Source organism: Euprymna scolopes, chromosome 18, assembly GCF_053919585.1.
Source record: "Euprymna scolopes isolate OS-2025 chromosome 18, ASM5391958v1, whole genome shotgun sequence".
In the NCBI taxonomy this organism is placed as follows: Eukaryota; Metazoa; Mollusca; class Cephalopoda; order Sepiida; family Sepiolidae; genus Euprymna; species Euprymna scolopes.
In genome coordinates this window covers 97,989,750-98,001,786 of record NC_136499.1, presented here as the reverse complement: position 1 = coordinate 98,001,786, position 12,037 = coordinate 97,989,750, and the positions used below count along the sequence as shown (strand labels likewise).

At 32.7% G+C, this 12,037-nt stretch overlaps 1 protein-coding gene across 1 annotated transcript in view; it reads left to right on the top strand.

The window, feature by feature from the left end:
• The window catches only part of LOC145297708 (succinate--CoA ligase [ADP-forming] subunit beta, mitochondrial-like), an 81,182-nt gene that overhangs the window by 32,804 nt on the left and 36,341 nt on the right, over nt 1-12,037 (top strand). Inside the window, exons 4-5 of the mRNA XM_080143906.1 lie at nt 3,688-3,850; nt 8,526-8,696. Of these exons, the coding sequence (XP_080000032.1) occupies nt 3,688-3,850; nt 8,526-8,696 (334 nt within the window). The remainder of the gene's footprint in view (nt 1-3,687; nt 3,851-8,525; nt 8,697-12,037) is intronic.

Here is a 12,037-nt window from a genome sequence, read left to right as displayed (position 1 = left end):
CATCAAAAAAAAACATGGGAAATAATAAGAAAAATAACTGGAAAAAAACTTGGAACACCAATAAATGATATAAGTACACCAAATGGTAGACAAACTAGGACAAAAAAGAAATAGCAAACATAATCGCAAATGAATTCAGCCAAAACTCATCATCCAACCACTACTCCCCCAAATTCCAAAAATACAAAAACAACGCAGAAAAAGAAAAACTCAATTTCACATCCAATAACAAAGAATACTATAACACCTCTTTCACTATAACAGAACTAAAAAATGCAATTCATAAAAGTAAAGATACAGCTACCGGTCCAGACGACATCCACTATCAATTTCTAAAACACATGCCAGACACATCTCTCAACATTCTCTTACAGATAATTAACAAAATATGGTGGACTAACAATTTTCCAAAACACTGGCTCGACTCCAATATCATCCCAATTCCTAAAGCAGGAAAAGATCACTCCAACCCTACCAATTATCGTCCTATCGCCCTAACAAGCTGTATATGCAAAACAACAGAAAGGATAGTCAATACAAGACTAATGTGGCATTTAGAAAAATATAACCTCATTTCTACACACCAAAGCGGATTTAGACAAAATCAAGGTACTAATGACCAACTTATTCGGCTAGAAACATATATTCGTAACGGTCTAATAAGAAACCATCACGTGGTCTCAATCTTTTTTGATATCGAAAAGGCATATGACACCACGTGGAGATATGGAATCTTGAAAGATATTCATAATATGGGAATCAGAGGAAACCTAGCAAAATTTATCCAAGAATTCCTATACCACAGAACATTTAAAGTATCCATAGGAAATACAACATCAGATCTACACACACAAGAAACAGGGGTACCACAGGGTAGCGTACTATCTGCCACCCTTTTTCTAATTAAAATCAACGGTATAATCGAAAATGTTAACATGGGATTCGAAAAAACACTATTTGTTGATGACTTTTCAATCATCACCAAATATGCCAACTATTGAAAGACAAATGCAACATTGCCTTAACAAAATAGATCTTTGGGTTAACCAAAATGGATTTAAAATGTCCAAAAGCAAAACCACATGTATCCACTTTTGTAGGAAACGAAAATACCACCTTGACCCACAGCTCAAACTAGATGGACAACTAATACCAGTAGTACAACACACCAAATTTCTAGGGATCATTTTAGACAACAAACTAAAATTCAAGGAGCACATTAACAAATTAAAACAAAAATGCTTAAAAGCAATAAATATCTTAAAAATAGTATCAAAACTAGACTGGGAAGCAGATCAAGCTACAATGCTCAAAATATATCGCTCACATATCAGATCCAAACTGGATTATGGTTGTGCCATATACAGCTCTACTTACAAATCCTACAAAAACAAACTACTAACAATACAGAATCAAAGTTTAAGACTTAGCCTGGGAGCCTACCGAACTTCTCCAATGGAAAGCCTTCATGTAGAAGCCCAAGAACTACCCCTGCACTTAAGATGGAAAAAACTAGCATTACAATACGCAACAAAACTACAAACCAACCCCGAAAACCCAACATACAAAACTACCTTCAACTTACAATGTACAAACTCTTATTCAAGGAAATAAAAAAGTATACCTTCCTTTGGACACAGAATTTAAGAAATAATACATCAAATCAATGAAAACCCCGACAATATAATTACTCAGAAAACAAACGACAGACCCCCATGGACATTACACAAACCAGAAACCGACATAACACTTACTACTTACAAGAAAAACATTACAAATAATATAACAAACAGAAGCAACTTTGGAGAACTAAGAGAAAAATATGCAGAATACATAGAAATATACACCGATGGGTCTAAAACTATAAATGGAACAAGTGCAGCATGCACAGATGGACAAAATCAATATCAAATACGACTGCCCAACGAGGTTTCAATATATACAGCCGAACTGCAGGCCATCAAAATAGCTCTCAAACATATCAAAGACATCAACGAACAAAAAGCCATAATATATACAGACTCGCTATCCTGTATCATGGCCCTTGAAGTAAAATCTAAACACCCTTTTATCACAGAAATTATACAAGAATACAATGAAATAACCGAAAAAAACAATAAAAAAATTATAATAGCCTGGATACCAAGTCATGTCGGCATTCCAGGAAATGAAAAAGTAGACAAACTGGCTAAAGAAGCCACAAACTACCAAATGGAAAAAATTAAAATACCACACACAGACCTAAAAAGAAAAATCAACGAATATATAGAAAGCATGTGGCAAGAGGAATGGAACAAATGCACTGCAAACAAATTGCATGAACATCAACCAATAATTAAAAACGAAAAACAAAAAATTTTTAAAGGAAGAAGAGAAGAAATTGTACTAAACCGAATAAGAATCGGACATACAAAATTAACTCATTCCTACCTAATCAAAGTGGAGGAAACACCAAATTGCACACTCTGCAACCAACAACTAACAATTAAACATCTACTGACAGAATGTAGAAAACACAAACACACTCGGAAGAAATATTTTAAAACAACAAACATTAGAAAAGTGTTCCAAGAAGTGAAACCCCAACAAGTCATAAACTATTTAAAAGAAATAAATGTATTCAAACTCCTATAAAGTAAACAAGTAAAATTCAGTTTAGAAAAACAAATCTCTTACAACTAAAACAATTTTTCAGAAAACCTAAAACATCTTGCTTCAAAAGATAAACTTTTTCAAGAAACTTAAAAATTTTTTACAAGAAATTGAAAATCTATTATATCAACAAAACTTTTTTGGCATTAAATGACTCTTAGAGGTTGAAATGCCATTAAACAAATACACTCACTCACTCACTTAACCACCCAGACATTGACCACTTGAGATATCCACTAAAGATAACATCCAGGCAATCTCTATTGAGGGGGCTTCTTATTTGCAGATAATCTTGAACACTTTTTGCAAACAGCATAATCTTCTCATTTAATAAGGACATTATTTTTTTTAACAAAGAAAATATCTTTTGAATAATCAAACTCCAACCAGAGATATTTTCAGCTTTCTACCTTGTGTTCTACCTTCTCTTGTCCTTGGGCCAAGTATCTATATCTTACAACCTTTGTCATTCATATGCATCATCAAAACATGTTCTGTGGTGCATGTTTTCACTTGTATTTTAATATAATTTGGTTTTCCCTTTTCTATTCCAATTCTTTTCTTTCAGATTTCAGAATGTTTTTCCTGTTTTTTCTTTTTCCTTTTTCTTTTTTTCTCTTTTTTTCTTTGTTCTTTTCCCTTTTTCTTTTTTCCTTTTTCTTTTTTTCCTTTTTCTGTTCTTTTCCCTTTTTCTTTTTTCCTTTTTCTTTCTTTTTCCTTTCTCCCTTTTCTTTTCCCCTTTTTCTTTTTCCTTTCTCCCTTTTTCCTTTATCCCATTTCTTTTTCCTTTCTCCCTTTTTCCTTCTCTTTCCTTTTTCCTTTTCCTTCCTCTCTTTTTATTTTTACATTTACATAAAAACCAACTTCTCAGTATTACAAATACTACAAATAGATGGTAAAGATTTTTTTTATTGTTAATACATGTTAATGCAAATTAAGCATAAATCATTTTCAGTGATGTTCCAAATATTTTTACAAGTATTCTGTTATGCAATTCTGAAATTAAAATTTTTTTAATTTTTCAAAACCTTTTAGAGCTGAAGAAGCACGTAAACTTGCTGCACAAATGATTGGTTCTCGGTTGATTACCAAACAGACTGGAGCTGATGGCAGAATGTGCAACAGTGTAATGATTTGTGAAAGGCTCTACTCAAGGCGTGAATACTATTTTGCTATTGTTATGGAAAGGGCTTATGCAGTAAGTATTGTCATATATGCTCTTCATTTTTCATGACCATTTTCTTTACTTTCTATTTACACACACTTATTTTTTATTAGCTCGGTTTAAAATGAACAGATCATGGTTATATTTTTTTATTCGTAATATTTCATATGCAAATTATAATAAATCTTTGCTGTTATTTAAAGATCACTACTAGTCCATGGTCTTGGATATGACCTTAAACTATATCCGATGGTGAGGGCCCCAGCTTGCAGGCCTTAGGGAGTGTGGAGCCACCCTTTAATTGCCATTGCTCCCAGGTCCACTCTAACCCGGAGTGGTAGCACCTGTTAGGGTCCCAACTATGGGTTAAATAGAATACGACTTAAAAAACAAATATACTATATTAAAAAATCGTTCTTCAAAATCACCAGATTCGGCATTAAATAACCTGAAAAGGGTTGATATGCCGTAAAACAAAACCAACCAACCAACTACTAGTCCATATTCTCCTTCCGAAAAAACAAAAACAAAATTATGTATGATGTACTTACCCTTGAAAGAAAGAAAAATATCATATACCAAAAATCACATAAATTGATAGTGTTTTTTTTTTTTTATAACAAAAATAATTTTTAGTGAATTTGAGTTTTTTCAATGCCTCTCACCCTCTCCCCATGTTAAGAATGGATTCCTAAAATCTTGTCCAAATTTGAATTATTTGGAATTATCTCCCATGTCCCACAAAATGGTGTTGTTTAGCCATAAAATTTGATTTTCATTTTTACAATAAAACTAATTGATAAATTTACTTGATTTTTGGTGTATGATATATTCCCCCTGTTATGGGTATACCATAAAATTTTTTCTTCATTCTTAGTATTATTCAGGGGAGGGGAGTATGGACTTGTATCAAAATGATATATTCAGGTGATTATTTTGTACACACAAACATTTTTTTTTATTATAAATATAACCTCTTATATAATGGAAAGTTGTCTACATGTGTGTCTGATTAAAAATCAAAAACTACCCAAGACTCACCTGCAAAGTTGATATAATATTTTTCACCAGTACCTAATACATTTTTATCTTTGTTTAATATTCATTCTTTTAGAGTTAACAGGAATAGAATTAGGAAGTTCTACATTTAGAATAACTTTTTAATGTTATGATGTAGTGATTTGTTAACAATTTTTTTTCTCCAGTTGTAAGAGAGAGAGTGATATAGATAAAGCGGAGGGGGGGGGGTCAGAGCTACAAGTTTTAACACACACTTTCTTTTTTGTTGTTGCACACACTTTTTAATTTTTCTACTTTGTTGTCCATGTGTCCAAGCAACATTAAATAACCATACCAGTAATAGATAAGAGAAAATTTCTAATTCGGAATTAAATTTATTTCAATTATTCTGGTTTACAAAAATAAGTTCTTTTTAGGTAAGAATGCAAATATTTTTTAATTTATGTCCGGGTTGGGGAATTCAAATTTTAATATCCTTTCTTTATCATATCTATTTTTTTCTTTAACTTAAAAAATAAAAAATTTGAATGAGTCAGCATGGTACAGTTATTTTGACCAGCTTAATTCTGTTGTTAGCATTGGTTTCCCTGATTCTTTCTAGGATCAAATACTTACCAACATCCATATGTCAAGTTGGTGCAATAGAACCGACTATGTTAAAAGAAAAATAACACACTCATGTTGTTGGTCCATACTGTTTTTCACTTCATTACTACTTCCCTCATTTTTACTAGAGTTAGCAAGATTACCCAGCATTGTCCGGGGCAAAAGTGTAACATATTTCTAATTATGCTTCTATCGCGTTATCACTCTGTTTTCCTCTCTCCCATTTTCCCCCCTACCTCTTGTCATACCTCTTTCTTCTCTGCCCAGCCAACTTCTCTCTCTGAACATACACACAGAAGACAAGTCTCTAATTCAGCTCTAATTTCTGATGAAAATGTGATTTTGCAAACATGGTGGCATAAGAGAAGTAACTCGTTGATAAAAAAAAGTTACTTTGTTTTAGTTAACGCATGAAATGTTTGAAAATTTTCTTTTCTAAATTTTAGATATTGATCATAAATATACCAACTTTGTAGCTATTTGTTTTGTAGTTTTTTTTAATTTTAGATGGATATACACACATAGATAACTTCCTTTTCTATAATAGAAGATAGAAGGTAGAGAGAAAGAAGTTTTAATGTAAAAATGTTACACACTTTTTAGCCTTTATTTTATCTTTTTTTATGGCCCCGGGTAAACCTGGGTAGCCATGCCAGTAAAATTTAAGGGAATGCTAAAACTAGACTATAATTTCTTTATTTTTATTTGCATTTTTTTAACTATGCAATTTTTTATTTCCAAACAATCAAAAATATCTATATAAAAGCCAAGTACGTCCAAGGATGGAATACTGTTGCCATATCTGGGCAGGAGCTGCTAAAAACAGCCTGTCCTGCCTTGACAGAGTACAAAATAGGCTTTGTGGCTTAGTGGGGGGTGCCCTTTTCTCTTCCCTGCAACCTCTCTCCCACAGAAGAGACGTTGCGAGCCTATCCTTGTTTTATCGTTATTTCCATGGCAGGTGCTTGTCTGAACTCTAATCTCTGGTCCCCCCTCGCCAATCATTCACGAAAAACACCCGTCTAGCTGAATCCACTGTGAAAAATTTCCCCCACTCTATATCTGTGCCTAAATCAAAACGCGGATTCCATGAACAAAGCTTCTTTTTTAGAACTGCACGCCTGTGGAACTCTGTTCCATCTGCCTGCTTCCCACTGGACTACAACTTGGATGTGTTCAAGTCCAACGTTAACAAATTCCTAAATAATCGCCCCATTAAGTAAACACTTCATCAAATCTCCACACTAACGTAATGTACTTGCAATAACCCTTATCCCTGAGTGGCTTCCAGGCCTTGATAAGTGGTGATCACTGTGTAAAAAAAAAAAAAAAAAAAAAAATAACTCTGTATTACAAATACAGTTACATCACTTTTCTTTTTTTTTAAAGATGACCGATAATAACGACGCAGTCAAAATATTTTCTGGGGAGAATTGCATTTTATTCTTAACATGTTGCAACAATCCACTTAAAGAACTATCAAACCAGATTTGCATATTAATTTTGTTAAGAAGAAAACTATTGGTCAAAAATAATAGAAAAAAAGACTGACTTTGTTTTATATGTTAGATGTATATGTTATATAGGCAAACATTAAATTCAATAATATATATACGGCAAAAATAAATGAAAAAGTGGATAATCATCAAATACAGAAGACAAATCAAAAACATTTTGTTGATTAATATTTTGTCTTATTTTTGTTTTCAAAGAACAATATTATTGTAGATTAACATTTTGCACTAAATTATCCCTTTCAAAAGCTAGCCTGCTTTTAATTTTTTTTATTTGAATTGATCCATTTCCAGGTTATTCTAATATTTTAAGACAGTTAACAATTTTTTTTTATAGGAGGCAAATTTTTCATTTTTCTTTCTTTTAAGAAGGAGGAGGGGGTACATTTTTAGGCGATTATACGGTTTTACAACTTTGCCATTTGGTATTAGAGTAAGTGGCAAAAAAGAAATAGTTAACTGCCCTAAAAAGTTGAAATGACCCAGAAATTAAATATTTTATGTGAAATTTTCTATACAAAACTAATTCCACACTCTAAATTTTAAAATAATCATGTTTTTTGTTCATTTTTTTGTTCTTTTTGCCACATATTTCAGAGTATTTATACATAATCATTTAAAAGCAATTTACTTTTATTACGGTGGAGGGATCTAGCAGAAGGTGTTAATCTACATATTTATCTAAAAAAACTTTATGAAAGTAACAAAAACATTTTGATCACTATTATACAGAAGAGATGTTTCCTCTCCTGCCTTGACAGAGTACAAAATAGGCTTTGTGGCTTAGTGGGGGATGCCCTTTTCTCTTCCCTGCAACCTCTCTCCCACAGAAGAGACGTTGCGAGCCTGTCTTTGTTTTATCATTACTTCCATGGCAAGTACTCGTCTGAGCTCTAATCTTTGGTCCCCCCTCGCCAATCCTTCATGATAAACACCCGTCTAGCTGAAACCACTGTCAAAAATTTTCCCCACTTTTTAGCTGTGCTAAAACCAAAATGTAGATTCCATGAACAAAGCTTCTTTCTTAGAACTGCACGCCTGTGGAACTCTCTTCCGTTTGCCTGTTTCCCACCTAACTACAACCTGGATGTCTTCAAGTCCAACATAAACAAATTCCTGATGAACCACCCCCTTAAGTAAGACACTTATATCAAATCTCCAATACTAACGATTACTACAATACTATCCCATTGATTACTGTACACGCAATAACCCTTATCCCTTAGTGGCTTCCAGGCCTTGATAAGTGGTGACTACCTTGTAAAAAAAAAAAAGAAGAGATATTAGAGGATGGTAGGTAGTAGTCACTTGTTCTACCCCTCTTTCCCCCCCTCCATTCATCCTTAATCATTGATGTTCCTTCTCCTCTACCATCTTCTCTTCACATCCACTTAATTCTCTTCTTCTCCTTTATCCCTCCCCATCCTGATCATGACTACCTTCCTCCAAATATATCTGTGCTGTATAAAAGTGATCAAAAATTAAATTTTCTATTTACTTAAATTATTCCAAACACTAATGAATATTTGGTTATGAAATTATTTAAAATGCTTGTCTTTTTTATATAGGGTCCTGTTATGGTCAGTAGTATGCAAGGTGGTATGGCCATTGAAGACGTTGCCCGAGATAGTCCTGATGCGATCCTGAAAGACCCCATTGATATTGAAGTTGGTCTTACAGATAAACAGTGTGTTGAAATGGCAAAAAAGTTGGGAATGGTAGGAAAATCTATTGACGAGGTAAATAAATCTGAATTTTATCTCCACTCTTCATATGGAGTTAACTGTTTGAGTAACATGATGAAAAATGGAGGGGAGGGTTATGATAAAATGCTTGCTGATACTGTATGGAATGAATCTAATTTTTATATAACACTTCAAAATGGTTATCAATAAAAAAAAAAGTTGTTTTGGAAATTCTCTTATACATAAATAAAAACACTAATTTAAAAAAATAGATAGTGGCAGAGTACACAATACTTAGGCAGTAGTTTTTATGATGTAAATATCCAAGTTCGAATCTCACACAAGCCTAAAGGATTTTTTTTTTTAAACTAGATAGCTTTTAAAACTTGAAAGAAATTAATGCAACATAAAAAATATTACATATTTTTTTAAAACTAAGTCACATTTTTTGATAATAATTAAAAAAAAAAGAAGTAGACATAAATGGCATTCAACATTAATTCAAAACCAATTAGTTTTACTTAAAAACAATTTCTAATTTTTTGCTTTGCCAATGAAAACAATATATAAATACATTCATCATAGTTACTTACTCTCATTCAAGAAAAGGTAAACAAATATAAATACAAATAAAAATATTGAATGTTGAATCAAAAGAGAAAAAGCTCTCACATGAATTTGTAACGTTATTGAATGTAAGTAAAACTGGCTTTGAGTAATTTCTTTTCATTGCATTAAATGCTGCAATTTGTTGGCAAGTAAACAAGAGTTTCAGTGGCATTAATAAAGGTTAAATTATTCTAGTGAGGAAACTAGGCTAGAGGATTTCTAAAATCGTTTACAATTGTTGCAGTTATTGGCAGTAGTCCAAAATAAAAGAAATGATGCCAGTACGGAATACTTTCATATAACTGAATATAACTGAATATTTAAGATAATTGAAATCTAAAAGGGAGATAAGCATATGGTGTCCATAATTAATAAAAATGATCAACTGATTGCTTATATTGCTTTATCATCTGTTTATTTTTGATTTCCTTTGCAAGATCTTTAACAAAAGGTTAAGGAAAAGTTGATGCATTCTGACCAACAAAACATGTTTGAGCAACCCCATCAGTATTCCCTGGTAGGGCTGTCTCAAACAATTAGTAATACACTAACTCCTTCCCTAACAGAAGATAAAGCCTGGGAGGTGGAGGGGGGGGGGTGATACTTCCTGGGACTAAATAGAGCCATACATCAACAAAGTAACTGTCTGACTGAAAATGTAGTTTAAGAACAGATACTACACTTTGTTTCTATTTTATTTTTAATCGTAATATTGGATGGAAAAAAATCTAAATAAGTCACTTTATAAATACATATGATGTTTGACTTAAGCATAATTGTTTACAAATTGAATACTTCATTCAACAACCAACAGTTTTTATTGTGAGAAATGAATGTAGACTTATCGCTACCAACTAAAGGGAATCAACAAAAATCCTAAATAAAAAAAAAATAGAGGCAGTGTACAACATATGGGGTGAAACAATAAATTTGTCGCTCTAAAGAAAACACTACAGCTTTATTTTAAAACTTTTATTGAAAAAAATCAATTCAGGTAACTTGATTTTGTTGTAGAGCTGACATCTATTCAATGTAGCTACCTTTAGCCTAAATCACTGCCTCAATACGGGTCTGGAACTGGAAGCATGCCTTTTCCACAAGTGCTGGCAGGAGCTTGGCGAATACTTAGTGATCAGGCTGGTTTTAGTGTTAGAAGACATATTGATGATGTTCCTGGGGTATGACCAAACGTAGTAGTCCAGCAGATTCAGGTCGAGGGAGGATGGGGGGGTGCAGTGAGAGAAGCACTCTTGAAGAGAAGCATGGGTTTCTTTCGACTTGTGGGTCGGCGCTGAGTCTTGCTGCCACATCCAGGGTCTGCCAGCAGCCATCTGAATGCACCAGGGGATTATCACACTTTTCAGCATATTCAGGTACACTTTGGTGTTGACTTTCAAGCCAACTTCGAAGATGTGACTCTCACTTCAAACCACACCAAAGACCATAACTGTTGCCAAGAAACTTCGTTAAGCTGTGTCCTCAAACAGTGAACCGTCTGGATTTGCATTTTGAGGGTGCTGGCAATTGTCCTGTTGTCATAACTTGGATTTATAAAGAGCATGAGTTGTACAGTGGCGCATCTCTGATCTTGCTCATTGTTTAACTTTCAAACATGATAGAAGGCTCCTATCGCTCTTGGAGTTTGTGCAGATGGTCTGCAACAAAAAAAGAAAACCGGTTTTCATTAAATGAAAATGGAATCATGTCATCTTTTCTAGTGTGATAATTTTATCGTTCCACTCTGTACATGTTCGGCCTGTACTCTTGTACAGATCTAGAATGTGTCACATGTTGATGACTCAAAACCACATTTAGATCATGGCAAGAATGAGTTGATCTGATTCTAGCTGGCATCATAAGCGAAACAATTCAAAGTTTGAAAACATTTGTAAAACATCTAACTTCAACATGAGATTAGAAAACAGAAAATGGAAGTAATCAATATAATAATATGCTATGGTGTTTCATGTTTATACGTACATTATCACTTTTTACACTCATTTAAAAAAAAGAAAATGATGATCCGATCAGTGAAGTTTGTGATTAAGCTAATGTTATCAAGTTAAACAATTCTGCTTTTACCCATTTTAAGATAAATTGTTTCTATCAACTAAAATAGTAAAATTTAAATAAATACATTTCAAAAGTGACATTGGTTTTATTAATTTTATTTAAAGTATATTTATGTAAAAATTATTTTAATGGTAATACTATTTTCAAAAATATTAAATTCCTACAGTTTTTAATAAATATAAAAGCGACATATTCTTCGTATTATTTGTTTTGGTCAGACTATTGTTCTCATCTTGAGTGTTATTTGTGCAATGTTTCAGTTGGTGTAGCCTCCGACCTTCAACAGGCATGCTGGTCATGGCGACCAGCTTGACTGACGAAGGTCGGAGGCTACACCAACTGAAACATTGCACAAATAACATCCCTCATCTAAAAAATTCAGAACTGACATATTCTTTTATTAAAAAAAATATGAGTTACTTTTATGGAAGAAGTCGTTTTTTTTTTCTTAATAGTATTAATACTGACAGACATTATTTCAAAAGAAATATTAACATTAAATTATACAGATTTATGTATACATTTCAACAGAGGTGGAGGGGCGATCTAGCTGCTGCTGCTATTAATAATAACAACAACGTTGAGTATATGAACACATAATAGCCTGATATTTAGTCACAAATAAAGGGAGATAAGCAAACAACTCTAATGATTTTACTTTAATGAATCTTTGTAAAGGATGTGAAACATTTTTATAGATTCATTTAAAAGAC